Source organism: Sinocyclocheilus rhinocerous, unplaced genomic scaffold (genome assembly GCF_001515625.1).
Source record: "Sinocyclocheilus rhinocerous isolate Xijiao unplaced genomic scaffold, SAMN03320098_v1.1 scaffold631, whole genome shotgun sequence".
Lineage (NCBI taxonomy): Eukaryota > Metazoa > Chordata > Actinopteri > Cypriniformes > Cyprinidae > Sinocyclocheilus > Sinocyclocheilus rhinocerous.
The window spans coordinates 291,675-309,618 of record NW_015656501.1 but is presented as its reverse complement, the minus strand read 5'-3'; the positions used below and the strand labels follow the sequence as shown (position 1 = coordinate 309,618).

The following is a 17,944-nucleotide window of genomic DNA, read 5'->3' as shown; positions in this document are numbered from 1 at the left end:
ATATATATATATATATATATATATATATATATATATCGCATGAAAAAAAATATCGCAATGTGAGTTTTTTCCAATATCGTGCAGCCCTACTTACATGTATTCAAGGCGCAAAGAAAATATGTTTTTAATTTACTTATTTTACATGACATTTTTAGAACCATTAAAATTGAACTTTTATTGAAATTGATATAAAAGTTTTTCAAAGATTGTCATTGCCCCCACACACATCCTGCATATATAAATAAAGCTCATTCTGATTCTGATTCTGATATTAATACATTATTCTGCAATGCAAATAAAAACACTATCCTCTACCTACCTTTCCTGTAAACCAGTCGACTGATGACCACAATGGTGATTTTGCTGTTGTCACGGCGACATGGGTCAGGGGTGAAGTCAGTGGGGTCAACAGCATTAGGGATGACGGAGACAATTTCAGGGTCCAGGGCAGCCCGCAGTACAGTGTTCTCTTTACTAGTGTACGACACACACACAATGTGATTGGTGTCACACAGTGAGACAGTCAGCAGCTTATTGGTCAGTACAGAACTCAGGTCCGCAAATCCAAAGAGAGAGTGATCTGTGAATACGGTGTTGAGTCCCATAGTCTTGGCGTGGAACAGAGCATCATGGGCCATCGCGGAGAAGGAGCTGTGAGCGTGCACGATTGTGATGCGTTCACGCACGAACACACACCGGAGTAACGGCAAACTGTGGAAGCAGGTGGTTGCCGTGGACTGATTATACATGACCTGAAATGAAAAGGCATGAGGATGTGAGTGGTAAGGTTGATATGTATAATATGACCTTTGTAAACAAATAATACACACACCTGCAGTGGTAGGTAATACACCTTTAGACCGTTGATCAGGTAGCGAATCCCACGACGGTCTCCATATGCATGTGTTGCTATGACAACCTTGTGGCCCTTCTCTATGAGGCACTGTGAGAGCTGGTAGATGTGACTCTCCACGCCACCCATGTTTGGGTAGAAGAAGTCTGACACCATACAAATCCTGTGCTTCAGGACCTGCTCATGATCAGAGTGCCGGAGTGTGTTGGAGGAGTGTGTGTCCAAGGATGGGGGCGTTTTACGTGCATGAGTGTGACCTCTCTTTCTGTGGCCCATAGTGATGTGAAATCCTCAGCGCTCTCCCATACAAAATATACAGATCCACCTGTGCACAAGACAGTCACACTTCTGCTGTCACATACTTTAATATAGTTTGTAGTATATTGTGGTTTAATACGTAACTACAGCACTGCATTGTTGTAGAGCATGCACTCAAAATTTCATCCACCGTTACGGTTTATGGTGATGTGACAATAGTGATTTGATTTGATAGACGGAGACTTAACAGACAGACAGGCAGATGAAGTATTGAGCTACACGGATTAAACACACATTACGTACATTAATATTACGTTACATTTACATAAATGTAAATCAATGAAAAAGATAGTGAAAACACTCACTCAGTCAAAACCGGGTTAGTAGAAAATTTGACTGAATTCTAAACAACTGAACAAAGAATGATTTAAGATGTGTGCATGATCTAGGTACATCTCTAGCACGTTTTAAATCAATCGTTAATTTGTAAAGCATCGACATCATAGAAATGAAATGAAAAGATTTCGACTGTATTTCTCTGGAATACAATATAAGCAAAACAGTAGACGCTCACGTCTACTTACGTACTTCCGGGTTTTTTTTTCTTCATGGTGTAATAATTTAATAATAATAATTTATGCATTTAGCAGACGCTTTTATCCAAAGCGACTTACAGTGCATTCAGGCTATACATTTTTTACCAGTATGTATGTTCCCTGGGAATTGAACCCACGACCTTTTGCGCTGCTAACGCAATGCTCTACCACTGAGCCACAGAAACATGTAAAATAATATCATGCGGCGATGCCTGCCCTCTAGAGGACACAGTATGTTTACAGGCATCTACATTTCGATTTCAATAAGACTACAGCCTTTAAGGCCCCGATATACTTCAAACGAAATCGAAGGATGAACTGAAATGACGTAATTTCGAACAAATTCAGGCCGAAACGAAGCTCGTTTTGAGTTCGTTTTGGCAGTTCGAAACAGCTCACCAAAGCGAAATCTTTGAGGGAGTTCGTTCTTCTTCTTCTTCTTCTTCTTCTTCTTCTTCTTGTTCAATGGCCGTTCACTCCTTAGGAGTATTACCGCCACCTACTGTATATCTTGCGCACATGGGACTCAGTCAAAACCGGGTTAGTAGAAAATTTGACTGAATTCTAAACAACTGAACAAAGAATGATTTAAGATGTGTGCATGATCTAGGTACATCTCTAGCACGTTTTAAATCAATCGTTAATTTGTAAAGCATCGACATCATAGAAATGAAATGAAAAGATTTCGACTGTATTTCTCTGGAATACAATATAAGCAAAACAGTAGACGCTCACGTCTACTTACGTACTTCCGGGTTTTTTTTTCTTCATGGTGTAATAATTTAATAATAATAATTTATGCATTTAGCAGACGCTTTTATCCAAAGCGACTTACAGTGCATTCAGGCTATACATTTTTTACCAGTATGTATGTTCCCTGGGAATTGAACCCACGACCTTTTGCGCTGCTAACGCAATGCTCTACCACTGAGCCACAGAAACATGTAAAATAATATCATGCGGCGATGCCTGCCCTCTAGAGGACACAGTATGTTTACAGGCATCTACATTTCGATTTCAATAAGACTACATTAAGGCCCCGATATACTTCAAACGAAATCGAAGGATGAACTGAAATGACGTAATTTCGAACAAATTCAGGCCGAAACGAAGCTCGTTTTGAGTTCGTTTTGGCAGTTCGAAACAGCTCACCAAAGCGAAATCTTTGAGGGAGTTCGTTCTTCTTCTTCTTCTTCTTCTTCTTCTTCTTCTTCTTCTTGTTCAATGGCCGTTCACTCCTTAGGAGTATTACCGCCACCTACTGTATATCTTGCGCACATGGGTGATGAATCTGTAATGAAGGGGGCGGGGATTGTAATGCCCCACCCACCCCAAGCTTCAGCTGTCGCTGCGTGTTCAGCTCCTCCAGCTTCCACACTGTGCTCCTCAACCTCCGAGATGGGCAGAAACATCATGATCCTCATCCCCAAACACTAAATCCTGTGGTCTAATCCTGTAAACTCTAAAAATGTTAAAACCACCTTAAACATCTGACTATCACTCAAACCCTTTCCCAGAAGGTCCACGACACTCACTGGTCTGTTCCTTATATTGCTAAAAAGACTGTTACGCTGATCTTCATATACTACATTTAAAGAGCTCATGCTCTACTGTTTCAAAAACATCACATTCATCACACATACCATTTTCATGCTTCCCCATTAATGCAAGTGTTGAATTTAGTCCTGTGTGACCCATCCTTAATCTAGAAATCATTACTTCTTCCTTTCGGTGTCTTCCATAAAACTGTTCTTTTTTCCCTACTGTTTTTACAATATTATAATACCACCTACATGTGCTGCTATTTTCCCATCTTTGTTGCCCATATTCTTATTATTTCCCTGTTAATTACTGCTTTTATCTAATTTCTTCACAGAGGTACCTTAACATCCACCAAGTTTTTCTTTAAGCTTCTTTTGCTAACTTATCCGCTGTTTCATTTCCTACTATCCCGATATGTGCCGGTACCCAACAAAAGTATACGATTATACCCTCTATTTTCAGTCTGTACAGTAATGTATAAATTTCTACTAGCAGATCTTCTCTATCAGTTTTTGTCGACAATATACTTTTAAGAGCTGATGAAGAATCTGAGCAAATTACAGTCGGAAATCCCATTTGGCTTAATCTGTTCTACCCACTGCAATCCTATTATTATAGCAGTTAATTCTGTAGAATATACGGACAATTTGTCACTTAACCTTAAACTTATTTTCGTCTTAACAATCTTTGGGTAAGGTGCCTTCATTCCATATATGATTATATAAATCCATTAATGCTTTAACGGCTACTTCTGGTAAATTTTTTAACATACTGTAACTGATCATGTCTCTCCATGGCGTTGTATTCTTTGAATTGTTAATGGCTATTTTTAACTAAAAAGAATTAAAATCCTCATCCATATTACTATCAACTCCTTGTTTTTTCATACAAACATTCTCATATATTTTACTTAACTCTTGTCTTCTTTTTAAGAACTTATCATTCAAGTTTTCAATACTATGAATTTTAACTCTTAGGATCTGGATTATCTTTTAGTCTACTTTTGTAAGATTAAGACCATTGTACTACTTGCCCTGAAACTATTCAAATGAAACCAAACATGACTGTAAATCTTATTTGCATTCATATAGAACATTATATTCTTGACCATTCTGAGTGAATAAAGTGGAGGGAGGAGATTAAAAGGCACTGATGCATATGTGAGAGAGGCGTTTCCTGCACCGCCACTCTGTGGGGTTTCTTGAAGATGCCAGTGTATTGTCTGTTTCTCAGGAGTTCAAAGTATCTGAGTTTCTTTTATCCTTACAAGAGCAATTGGCCTATAACTATCAGAGTTTGATGCATCTTTACCTGGTTTCACTACTGTTACTGTTGTACTATTGCACTTTTCCAATCTTTGGGTAAGGTGCCTTCATTCCATATATGATTATATAAATCCAATAATGCTTTAACGGCTACTTCTGGTAAATTTTTTAACATACTGTAACTGATCATGTCTCTCCCTGGCGTTGTATTCTTTGAATTGTTAATGGCTATTTTTAACTCAAAAGAATTAAAATCCTCATCCATATTACTATCAACTCCTTGTTTTTTCATACGAACATTCTCATATATTTTACTTAACTCTTGTCTTCTTTTTAAGAACTTATCATTCAAGTTTTCAACACTATGAACTTTAGCAAAAGTTTTGGCTAAGACTTCTGTCTTTTCTTTATTCGTTCTGGCTATTTTCCCTTCCTCTTCAATTACAGGGATCTGTTTATAATTATTAATACCATTCATTTTCCTAATCATTCTCCATACCACATGCATTCCAGTCTCTCTCCCAATTGTGTTACAGAATTCCTGCCAAGCCTTTCTCTTTGCACTTTTAATTACCCTTCTTGCAGCTGCCCTTTTCTTCTGATATTCTACAACTGTATCTTGAGTTATTAACCTTTTTAAAATCCGGAATGCCTTATTCCTCTCTCTAATTGCCACTGTGCACTCTTCAGACCACCACGGTACACTTTTCTTTTTCTTTCCATTACCTCTTATTAATGGTATAGATTGATTTGCTGCAGAAATTATTTCTCCTACTACCTTATTATATTTCTCCTCAATATTCCCTTCCAACTTCATATTTTTGAAATTACAGGCCAATGATCACTGCCCAAATTATCTTGTACACTCCAAGTACACTTACCGGCTAAGGCAGCTGATGTTATTGTGAGATATGACATGCCACCTTTAATTATATTTTCCCTTCCTCTTCAATTACAGGGATCTGTTTATAATTATTAATACCATTCATTTTCCTAATCATTCTCCATACCACATGCATTCCAGTCTCTCTCCCAATTGTGTTACAGAATTCCTGCCAAGCCTTTCTCTTTGCACTTTTAATTACCCTTCTTGCAGCTGCCCTTTTCTTCTGATATTCTACAACTGTATCTTGAGTTATTAACCTTTTTAAAATCCGGAATGCCTTATTCCTCTCTCTAATTGCCATTGTGCACTCTTCAGACCACCACGGTACACTTTTCTTTTTCTTTCCATTACCTCTTATTAACGGTATAGATTGATTTGCTGCAGAAATTATTTCTCCTACTACCTTATTATATTTCTCCTCAATATTCCCTTCCAACTTCATATTTTTGAAATTTTCTTCACACAACACATAAAATTCCTTCCATTTTGCCTGCTTAAATCCCCATCTTGCAGACTGATTAAAGTTTTGCCTTTGGACTGCACTCTGAATCTCACAAACTACAGGCCAATGATCACTGCCCAAATTATCTTCATGTACACTCCAAGTACACTTACCGGCTAAGGCAGCTGATGTTATTGTGAGATATGACATGCCACCTTTAATTATATCCATTCTTGTTGGTTTCCCATCATTCAAACATACAAGCAAGTGCAAGTTCTATAAATTCTTCTAACTATCCCATTATTGTCTGTATTTTTACTACCCCATAAACCATTATGTGCATTAAAATCCCCACATATAATAATTTTACCCCGTGTATCACCCATCACTTCTTCTAAGAGTATTACTTCTAAAAGTATTACTTATTTCTTTGCATGGATTATAAAAATTTGTAATTCTAATTTCTTCATGTATTCCCATTACTTCTATACTTACACATTCTACATTATTACTTTTGTATATTCTCTTATATGCTATGCCTTCTTTAATAAATGTTGCACACCCTCCACCTCTTCCAGTTTCTCTATCTTTCCTCTCTACTACATATCCATTGATCTTAAAATCCAAGGAGCTATTTAACCATGTCTCCTGAATACACATGATGTCTGGTGCCTTTTCCATTTCTGTGATATGTTTTTTAAATTCTTTCCCATTTGCTATTAGGCTCCTGGCATTCCAATGTAGTAGCAGGAAAGACATTATACAACTATGTATTATTACTCTGAGTCGTATCCAAAGCAGCAGTTCCTTCCTTTGCTTTCAAAATCCCATGGACCTCCTCCGCTGTAACTCCTGTTAACTTGAGAAATTTGTTAGCACATTCTATGATAATCTTTAACTTGTCCAATTTCCTTTCCACTTGTGAAGTGCCATTTACCACCGCACAAATTAATGCCACAAAGTCATCATAATTCATCATAATATGTAGATCTGATTCATTCCTCTCAGGATTAACTCCTTTCTGGGTATATGATTCCATCCTGATTCCTTGCACATTAGTTCTCTTTGTTTCAATTATACCTTTGGCTTTTACCTTACGGGTAGCTTCTGCATATGTTAAATTTTGCACTGTTTTTATTTTTTGTACTTCACGAGCTTCTTGTTGTACAGTGCATCCTGCATATACTATGTCCTCCCCCACAATTACAGCATTTAATCTCTACACCCTCCTCACACTTAATGTTCGTTTTGGCTCCTAAACACCTTTGAGCTACCATTGGTCCGTGGCGATTACGCAGTCGGTGGGTGTGTTCTGGAACTCTGCCTTCTTTGACGTGCGATTTGGAGTTCTTTGATTAAGAATGGAGGATGGGTTGGGTGGTTTGGTTGGGTTTGTTTTTTTCCCCCAAACCCATGTAAAAAAATTTCTGACATTTGGACATGCCTAGTAGTTAACGTCATAATGACTAATGCTGTGTTTTTATCATAAAATTGTGTACAATAACTGCTGCAATGCTGCAAAACAAATAACTTAACAATAAAAATAGCGATGTACAGTGAGAGAGATTTACAAGTCATTACTTTCACAAATAATTGCAACTGCATTTCAAAAATGTTTTGATACGAAAATTCAAAGAGGTATTTTTCAATTAATCTATTATCAGACTGCATTTACATTGCACATCTATTTTGACAAATTATATTTTGCCTGTTCATTGCTGTGGTTATCACTATGTTAAACTGCAATTTAAGGACACAGCAATATTAATACAGTCTATGTACTTTACACATTTCTTTTTCCCTTAATTTTTTAAAAATTACTAAGGGTGGACATGAACAGTCAAAACCCTCAGTGGCCCCTATCTTCCACCCGCCCCCAAGGAGGAGAATAAAACAGAGAAGTTCATTAAAGAAGAAGAAAACAACCACATTAGCACCCACACGAATTTTCAATGTAACTGATTAATTATATATTAAAATATAATGAAACAAAAGTATCCTACAGTTTCAACTGAGGGTGCTCTTGCTTTCGTTTGAGGGGATGTGGGGTGCTTTTCATCTCGTGAGAAAATTAATGTGAGAATGGCCGTTAGGACCGACTAGTCCTTTTACCAATGTGATGGGTGTCTGAGGCTGGAATCGAACTCGGGTCTTCTAGTCAACTGAACTGCCTCTTTTACCACTGAGCTATGGTGGATGACAAATAATGAATCTTGCCGGGATTCATCTGGACGTTGCCACTAGAGACAATGAATCCAAGAAAAGAGACAGTGGGGACATTAAATTCGCTCTTCTCCAGTTAACAAAGTCCATTTCTCAGCAGTTGAGATAGGACGATTCGGACATGTTGGACATGCTCTTGATAGCAACGAGAGAAGATGAGAATATCATCAAGATATACAAATACAAACTTGTCTAGCATATCTCATAGCACATCATTAATAAATGCCTGAAAAATGGCTGGAGCATTGACTAGCCCAAAGGGCATTACCTGATACTCATAGTGTCCCTTATGAGTGTTAAAAGCCGTCTTCCACTCATCTCCTTCTCGTATCCTAACAAGGTGGTAGGCATTCCGAAGGTCTAATTTTGTGAAAATGGTTGCCCCTTGAAGGAGTTCGAAGGCCGCGGTCATTAGTGGCAGTGGGTAGCGGTTCTTTTTACCGTGATGCGATTAAGGCCCCGGTAGTCAATGCACGGCCGAAGACCGCCATCCTTCTTCCCCACAAAGAAGAAGCCAGCCCCTGCCGGTGACGTTAGCGGGGTTCTTTACCGTGATGCGATTAAGGCCCCGGTAGTCAATGCACGGCCGAAGACCGCCATCCTTCTTCCCCACAAAGAAGCCAGCCCCTGCCGGTGACGTAGATGGACGGATGAAACCACTGTTAAGAGCGTCATTGATATATTCCTCCATGGCAGCTCTTTCTGGGGCAGAGAGGGAATAAAGTCTCCCTCGAGGAGGGCAGGTACCCGGTAGCAGATCAATTGCACAGTCATACAGTCTGTGGGGTGGCAGAGAGGCCGCACGGGTCTTGCTGAAAACTTCACAGAAGTCTGCATATTCTGAGGGGACTCGAGACAGCTCAGGAGGAAGCACTGGGACTCCGGAGGATACAGGTTTAAGCTTGGGGATAGTTAGCACCTCTTTGGATTGGGCTGGTGGCTTGAGGAATGGGCAGCAGCTTGGAAGTGGTTGGTCGTGAGTCAGGAGATGTCGCCAGCAACTCGGAAAAATAACAGAGAGAGAGACCCGAAATACCACAATTAGTACCCCAATCAATCACTACCCTGGCTGTCCAATCTATATGTGGATTGTGAAGGGATAACCATGGGAAACCAAGAATTAAAGGGAACTCTGGTGAATGGATCAAGAAAAACTGTATCTTCTCCTTATGACAACCAATTTGGAGATGGAGGGGTGTAGTGCACTGTCTTACCTGACCAGAGCCCAGGGGTCTCCCGTCCAATGCAGTTATGGTCAGGGGTTCTTGAAGAGAGATGGGCTGAATTCTCAGGTGTCTGGCCAAAGTAAAGTCCATAAAATTTCCAGCAGCCCCTGAATCTAGGAAGGCCAGAAGCTTGTGATGTTGGTTACCCCAATCCAGTGATACATTGAGTTAAATCCCCAGAAGCTGCTGGTTGGTGGAAGGTGATTACTCTCGTCCCAGCCCCCCTCTTCTTGGACGAGAGTTGTCTTTTCCCGTCAACGCTGGACAGTTGGATCTGAAGTGGTCTGGCTTTCCACAGTACAAGCAGCATTTTTCCCTCATGCGTCGTTTCCTCTTGGCTTGTGACAGTCTGGCCCTTCCCAACTGCATGGGTTGCTCGAAATTCATGGGAAGTGGAGGTGAATCAAGGGCACTGCTAGAAGCTTGGGGCTCAGGCAGCCGGACCTCCCCACGGCGTTCCCGTCTGCGCTCTCGAATGCGGTTGTCCACCCTGATGGCAATGTCAATAAGGGACTCGAGGTCAGGAGCCGGATCTCGGAAGGCCAGTTCATCTTTGAGTTCAGGGGACAGGGCACGGTGAAACGTCGCTCTCAGGGCTCGTTGGTCCCACCAAAGAGACAGTGGGGACATGAAATTCGCTCTTCTCCAGTTTGACAAAGAGTCCATTTCTCAGCAGTTGAGATAGGACGATTCGGACATGTTGGACATGCTCTTGATAGCAACGAGAGAAGATGAGAATATCATCAAGATATACAAATACAAACTTGTCTAGCATATCTCGTAGCACATCATTAATAAGTGCCTGAAAAGCGGCTGGAGCATTGACTAGCCCAAAGGGCATTACCTGATACTCATAGTGTCCCTTAGGAGTGTTAAAAGCAGTCTTCCACTCATCTCCTTCTCGTATCCTAACAAGGTGGTAGGCGTTCCGAAGGTCTAATTTTGTGAAAATGGTTGCCCCTTGAAGGAGTTCGAAGGCCGTGGTCATTAGTGGCAGTGGGTAGCGGTTCTTTACAGTGATGCGATTAAGGCCCCGGTAGTCAATGCACGGCCGAAGACCGCCATCCTTCTTCCCCACAAAGAAGAAGCCAGCCCCTGCCGGTGACGTAGATGGCCGGATGAACCCACTGTTAAGAGCGTCATTGATATATTCCTCCATGGCAGTTCTTTCTGGGGCAGAGAGGGAATAAAGTCTCCCTCGAGGAGGGCAGGTACCCGGTAGCAGATCAATTGCACAGTCATACGGTCTGTGGGGTGGCAGAGAGGCCGCGCGGGTCTTGCTGAAAACTTCACAGAGGTCTGCATATTCTGAGGGGACTCGAGACAGCTCAGGAGGAAGCACTGGGACTCCGGAGGATACAGGTCTAAGCTTGGGGATAGTTAGCACCTCTTTGGATTGGGCTGGTGGCTTGAGGAATGGGCAGCAGCTTGGAAGTGGTTGGTCTTGGGTCAGGAGATGTCGCCAGCAACTCGGAAAAATAACAGAGAGAGAGACCCGAAATACCACAATTAGTACCCCAATCAATCACTACCCTGGCTGTCCAATCTATATGTGGATTGTGAAGGGATAACCATGGGAAACCAAGAATTAAAGGGAACTCTGGTGAATGGATCAAGAAAAACTGTATCTTCTCCTTATGACAACCAATTTGGAGATGGAGGGGTGTAGTGCACTGTCTTACCTGACCAGAGCCCAGGGGTCTCCCGTCCAATGCAGTTATGGTCAGGGGTTCTTGAAGAGAGATGGGCTGAATTCTCAGGTGAGTAAAGTCCGTAAAGTCCATAAAATTTCCAGCAGCCCCTGAATCTAGGAAGGCCAGAAGCTTGTGATGTCAATCCAGTGAATCCAGTGATACATTGAGTGAAACCCCAGAAGCTGCTGGTTGGGGGAAGGTGATTACTCTCGTCCCAGCCCCCCTCTTCTTGGACGAGAGTTGTCTTTTCCCGTCAACTCTGGACAGTTGGATCTGAAGTGGTCTGGCTTTCCACAGTACAAGCAGCATTTTTCCCTCATGCGTCGTTCCCTCTCGGCTTGTGACAGTCTGGCCCTTCCCAACTGCATGGGTTCCTCGAAATTCATGGGAAGTGGAGGTGAATCAAGGGCACTGCTAGAAGCTTGGGGCTCAGGCAGCCGGACCTCCCCACGGCGTTCCCGTCTGCGCTCTCGAATGCGGTTGTCCACCCTGATGGCAATGTCAATAAGGGACTCTAGGTCAGGAGCCGGATCTCGGAAGGCCAGTAAATCTTTGAGTTCAGGGGACAGGGCACGGTGAAACGTCGCTCTCAGGGCTCGTTGGTCCCAACCACTCTCTGAGGCTAAACAGTGGAACTCAATCGCAAACTCTGCCACACTCCTTGTCCCTTGAGAAATCTGAAGCAGCCTGTGGTCAACCTCTCCCCCACTGGTAGGGTGATGAAAGACCCTCCTCATCTCTGCAACAAATAGGTCACAATTGTCAGTAAGTGGGGAATGTTGTTCCCACAAAGCCGTAGCCCAGTCCAGCACTTTTCCAGTGAGCAGAGTGATGTATGTAACCTTGCTGTTCTCTGTTGGAAAGCTGTTAGGTTGTAATCCAAATGCCTGTACACAAATGTACACTGAGTGATAAAGCTTCGACATCTCTCAGGATTCCCATCATACCTCTCTGGTGCAGGCAGTCTTGGCTCAGGTAGAAGTCCAGGAAATGGAGGTGTGGACCTTTCAGCTGGAACAGATGGGGTGGTTAAAACTGGAGAGGCTTGAGACCTAGAGATAACTGAACAAAAAGTGCTTTACTGAGGAGTCCAAGGTCAAAAGTACAACAAAAAGGAAGCCGTGCTTCCACAGAAAAAATACAAGAAACAAAAGATGAGCAAAAGGCAAATCCAAAAACACAACAGACTTAGCTTTCTTGGCAAGGATAATACATGCATAGTAGGCTCAAGACTGAACACGACTAAAAGAAAGAGGCATGCTTAAGTAGGCAAACACAAACAAGGTAATGACCCACAGGTGGGAGGAATCAAGTCCTAATGAGTAGTAATACAATTAATTCTACAGAAGCTAGGGCCACCTAGTGGCTGGGAGAGTCATTACACGGCATAAGTGTCAGTGCCAGCTAATGGTTGGGAGAGTCATTACAAGGTGGAGCCTTACAACCAAAACTGCTGCCCGCTGCTTTTGAATTCTGCTTATGAAATAAAGCTACCCTAAACCGCAGGAACAGTTCCTTATAGCAACGTCTAACAAGTAAAATGTGATAAATGTTTCTATGTTACATGAACACGAAGGCATGTTGATTTATTAAATGATGCTACATACATATTTTTTTAAGTAATGTAATTTATTGGATTAAAACAGGGGTTTCTAGGATTTTGAATGAATTTGCAGCACTAAACAGTTACTGTTTATAAATATGAATATGGAAATATGAATACGATAAAGTTAGAATTACTTTGTGTTATACTTCACAAACAAGCATCAAAAAAGACAAAAAGCACAATAAAAATGGTCCATATAACTTGCGTACTACAGTGGTCTGAAGCTATTAGTTAGGTGCTGACCAAACAACAATCTCTAATGATCACAAGACTAGTTGTAAAAACAACTAAATCATTTTTAGTTGTAATTTTTCAGGCTTGCGTCATGTAGACAACAGAATACAGCTGAGTTATGCAATGTAGGACAAAACAAAAGAGCATACAATAGCACTGATCAGACATATAGATGTCATAATAAGGCAAATATCACATGCAGACTTTACAACTCATACAGACCATACAAAAAAAACAAACAAAAACAAACCAGTGGGTGAGTCAGACACCACACAACCATAAACATAGCCTACTTATGGTTTCACTTTGGAGAAGGCGGCGTCTAGGTAGGATATATATACTGTTGTACAACAACAACAACAACCCCTCATCTTTCAACTGCAGTGACAGTAAAGGATGTGTACATAAGAGCTTTTATTGGATTACACTATACATGTAATATGGCATTTGCAGCAGCTGGTATGGATTTTTATTTTACTTTCATATCTTATATTTGGAGTGCTAAGGAAAAAAAAACTAATTTTCACAAATTTCTGAAACATTCTTTTGTATGGCAGAGATTTGGAATAGTGAAACAGATGCATTCAAAAGTATTCCTGTTAATGCGTTACTGTGTGGTATGTGTCAAGCAAATTTGTTAACATCACTCAGTGTTCATAGTTCAGAATCGCTGTACCACTATGGCAATCACTGTACTGTTTCAGTTCCTGCAACTGCTAAATTCACAGAATGTCTATAAATGTTGCAGAAGACAAAAGCACTGGAATTACCTTAAGTGACATTAGTCTCCACGAGCCACACATAAAGAAGAATGCAAGAGCTTCTGCGTCATTCCCAGTTATCAAGCCAAATCTGAGTGCTCAGCCATCACAGGTATATAATGTCATAAAGTAAAAAGTCAAACATCTTTTATTTTAAACATTACCAAAATACCTTGTGGTTAGTTTCAGCATGTTTTTGAGGGTGGTGAAATAAATGTTTTGGGCATGTTTTTCCTGACAGTACGCTGTTAAAATAATCCACCAACTTGGGAAGGTCTTTTACCAGGTAAACACATGCATGTAATATAAAGTGTTATTAATTATATCTAAGCCAAAATTATCGACTAAATATGTTTAAAAAAAAAAAAACTTTTTGCAGTGGTTCAAAATACCAGCCATCAATAGTACGGAGCAAAAAGGTGACTTAGCTCTAGAGGAGTCAGTGTACAATATCAGAGAACTGGCTGCTGAACTGGACAGAGTGGTACAGGTAAACATTTGGCATTACAATATGAATTTGATATGAATTTATCAGAAGTTCAAATGATCTACATTATGCCCACAGTCCAAGAAGTTATCCTTGATGACTCGAAAGATTAAAAATAAAGGAAGTAACGAAGAACAGGAAGAACAACAGTATTATATTTTGCAGTGGGCAAAAGATCTTGAAAACATAAAGACAAAACAAATGGACAAGAAAGAGGTTTGGATTCACATTTTTATGATGAAGTTTTAAAGAAATTTCCTGTTTAAAGATTATTTCCTGTGATAGCATGTTCTAACCAGACGCGATGCCATAATGCGAGAAATGATAAGTACTAAAAATGTTTTCCTTTATTGTGAGTTTTTGTTTCAACCATCCTGGAGCAAATTCGCAACAAGCCTGGTTAAAACTCAGTGGAACAGGGAAAATAATAAAATAACCCTAATTAACATCAACATGTTATTTTACCACAGTTGTCAATAATATTTATTTACTTTCTCTTTCGTTTCTTCTGTTTTGTTTCCTGTAAAAACAACAGACCTCCTCTGAGCAGTTGTCAAGTGAAATGAAAATTAACAAAGCAAAAAAAATCTTGTCTGACTGGTTTTGGAGACTGAAAGATTTGAAACAGGTATTTGTTCCTGTATGTTTACAGAGATCAGAGGGATAAGACATGTTCCTGTCACACACAAAATGTAATCATATATCTCATTCATTTATTTTTTGTCTGTTGACAAGAACTCAGTATGTCCAAAGGGGGGATGGGAAGAAACACTGAGGGATCTTCACAAAGAGTGGAAGCAGGGAGAGTCCAGCATGCTTCCAGTAATGGACTGGATGGTATGGGCTGTTCTACAGTCAGAATGCTCTGAGGTAAAGAATACAAAAGTTGATCATATAATGAAAACTAAAGTTGAAGAAACCAAAAGATACAAGTATGCCTGTATAACTGTAGTCCATGTAGTTCTTGGCTTTTCAATATTTAATTTTTAACTGAACGTATATAAATGATTTACACATGAGATTTTAACTAATGTTATAAGCCTTCAATAAATGTCATGAATTATACATTTTTATAGCATATTTATACATTCATTTTATACAAATTTTTTTTTTATATTTATTTGATTTTACAGTAGTATTTTTTATTAATTGGCAATCACATTGGAGTCACAATGTAGTGTTGTATCCACCTTATTTTGCAACCCGAAAGTAAGCTATCCGTGAATGTGCAAGACATCTGTTTCATATTAGCTATTATCAGAGATTGGCATAAATACATGAAAATGTATTTAAAATAAAAATACTGTGTGGAAAATTTTATTTAAATACAAATACAAAATACTGTGTGGAAAAAATTTATTTAAATACAAACACAGTACTTGTATTTTGAAAAATACACAAAATACATGTGAAATTGGCCATATAGGCTGAAATCTATCTGGACCATTTAGATGTGTACAACTGCTTAGAAACTTCCGTTTCCATTTTACATACCTCTTCCTTTCCCCTGCCCTGTAGGAAAAAAAAAAATATATATCTGAACACCTTCAGTGTGACTGGTGTCTGAAGTAAGTGTAAAAAACATGCCAATTCTGATTGGCCACGGCAGCACCAGCTCCAGTCTGTCTTGTCTGAAGGAAAACGCAAGCGGCACAGAGGGCCCCCCAACATACCACACTACCACACTCTTAAAAATGTAGTGTAGGGTACGAAGACTTTTCTTGTGGTTTTATTGTGCTAAAATATTTCTCTTTTGAATGTAAGGAGGATTCCGTCCCCAGACTGTGGGTAAGGAGTAAACAGAGATCCAAAATCACAGGTGAAGATTATTTTGGTCTTTATATGCAGCACTTATATACACGTCTCAGAGAATAATTATAGAAAATGCATTCAAACTTATGTGTAAAAGGTTATGTCAAGGTTTTTTCTTCTTGTCTTTTCTTCTGTAGTTGGATTACGGATTCCTAACACAGGTATTTTCTTTAGACTCACTGATCTTCATAAAATCATAGCTTTCCTTTTAATTTGTCCTTTACATTTTTGGTAAAATAGAAAAAAATCAAATAAAAAATATTTGCGATTAAATACTGATGGTCAGTTTAGCATACATTTCCAACCAAGTTTAATTCAATGTACTTTCATTTTTGCAGTTTGGAATTGGATAACAAAATCAACAGGTAAAGCTCAACTGATATAATTGGAGCTTTCATTATCAAGACATATATGTGTGTAGGATTCAATGCAATTCCTTTTCCTTTTGTCCTTGAAGCTGATGTAATTCTGGACCCAAACACAGCCAACCCAGATCTCCTGGTCTCTGAAGATGGAAAATATTTGAAAGCAAAAAAATATGGTCATGAATCTTGGAAAGGGTTCCAATGGAAACGTTCTAAATTTGATGGCTGGACGTGTGTCCAAGCTGAAGAGGGTTATAACGCAGGTAGACATTACTGGGAGGTAGATGTGAGGAAGAAACATGAGTGGAGGGTAGGAGTTGTAAAAGAATCTGCCCCTCGGAATGGCTATGTCACAATGAACACAAAAACAGGGTACTGGAATCTGCGCTTGCAACTGGGAACTTTGATGGCTTTGACTGAACCAGTCACTAAAGTCAACCTGCCGACACCCTCTAGGGTCGGAGTTTATCTGGACATAGAGGAGGGCCATGTCTCTTTCTATGATGCAGTTAAAAGAATACATATCTTCTCTTTTAACACTGACTTCAACGAGACTGAAAACATTTACCCAGTGTTTGGCACTGTTGAGACAGACAGAGCATTGATGATTTCATCGTAAAATGTATTTCCCAATTTAGCATATAAAACATACCTCATGGTCCTTACTTCACTTACATCTCTGTAGATTAACCCAAAACATTACGTAATTATTATTATTATTATTATTATTATTATTATTATTATTATTATTATTATTATTATTATTATTATTATTATTATTACTAGTGCTCAGGTTTTTCTTTTTCATCTGCCACTTCAAAAATACGTCCAGGCAGGCACCCAACAGAGCCCTACTACTACCAATGTTTTTCTTTGTATTTGCCTCAAAAGTGTTATCTCATTCAGCAAATTATCTGGTGATGACTATAGCTTGCAGACATCGATTGTGTAATCTCTCAAGCCACAAGTCCATTTTCTCACATTTAGCAAGAGCTCCATCAGCTGAAACTAGGATATTGGCTAAACGGATTTGGCCACATCTCCAGTGTTTGTGCTCTATGCAAAGGCTTATGGGCAAGTTGGAGTATTTGGAAAGGTGAGAGAATTTTCATGTCACACATGTGGTTGATCTAGAGTAAATATGTGACGTGGTGATTACTGGATTACACATGGTCAAAGCATAAAGGCTGCGTTACCATCATGTGCAGTTGTAGCATGAGAGAGGTGGACGTGCCAGCAAAGGCTGATGGGCGAGCTGGAAAAAAAGTTTCGGGAGTGACATATAAATCCCTCATCTTTTTCAAAATTGTAGTGATTGACAGAAATTATACCAATGGACGAGAGAAAAATATAATATGTCAAAATAGTTGTGCATTAAGCAAACTAATGGATTAATAGAATTTGAATTTTCTTATCAATTTATTTTTGAAACGCGCAATTATTTCAAAAGGTAATGACTTCTTGCAGTCTTCTTGCAATTAAAAAATAATCTTAATTTCTCTCACTGTTTATTGCTATTCTTGTTGGTGTTAAAAGTTATTTGTTTTGCAGCAATGCAACAGCTATTTTACATAATTTCATAATTTTCTGATAAAAACACAGTATAGGCATTAATTAGAGGCATGATGTCAGACAAAATTCTGCTGACAGTTTTTTTTATTTTTTTTTTTTTTGGTGATGTTTTTATGTTTCCA

General features: G+C 39.4%; 2 protein-coding genes across 5 annotated transcripts in view; one reads left to right on the top strand and one right to left on the bottom strand.

Moving 5' to 3' along the window:
• The window catches only part of piga (phosphatidylinositol glycan anchor biosynthesis, class A), a 5,525-nt gene extending 3,054 nt beyond the window's left edge, over positions 1-2,471 (bottom strand). Inside the window, exons 1-3 of one of the 4 annotated variants that reach the window (XM_016527780.1) lie at positions 2,443-2,471; positions 833-1,178; positions 320-752 (exon numbers count right to left, since the gene is read on the bottom strand). In XM_016527780.1, the coding sequence (XP_016383266.1) occupies positions 320-752; positions 833-1,129 (730 nt within the window). In that variant the 5' untranslated portion in view covers positions 1,130-1,178; positions 2,443-2,471. The other 3 variants (XM_016527777.1, XM_016527778.1, XM_016527779.1) reach the window with 3 other exon arrangements.
• Positions 2,472-13,188: 10,717 nt separating this feature from the next.
• LOC107720156 (tripartite motif-containing protein 7) lies at positions 13,189-16,939 on the top strand. The gene is made up of 11 exons (XM_016527791.1): positions 13,189-13,284; positions 13,574-13,698; positions 13,828-13,872; positions 13,966-14,076; positions 14,152-14,289; positions 14,609-14,701; positions 14,809-14,943; positions 15,838-15,892; positions 16,023-16,046; positions 16,224-16,250; positions 16,343-16,939. The coding sequence occupies exons 1-11, from the start codon at positions 13,266-13,268 to the stop codon at positions 16,867-16,869; spliced, it is 1,299 nt and encodes a 432-aa protein (XP_016383277.1). The 5' UTR covers positions 13,189-13,265; the 3' UTR covers positions 16,870-16,939.
• Positions 16,940-17,944: the final 1,005 nt, after the last annotated feature.

Coding starts and splice junctions, on each gene's coding strand:
- LOC107720156 (XM_016527791.1), top strand. Junction 13,873..13,965: donor TTGGGAAGGTCTTTTACCAG/GTAAACACATGC, acceptor AACTTTTTGCAG/TGGTTCAAAATACCAGCCAT. Junction 14,290..14,608: donor AACAAATGGACAAGAAAGAG/GTTTGGATTCAC, acceptor TAAAAACAACAG/ACCTCCTCTGAGCAGTTGTC.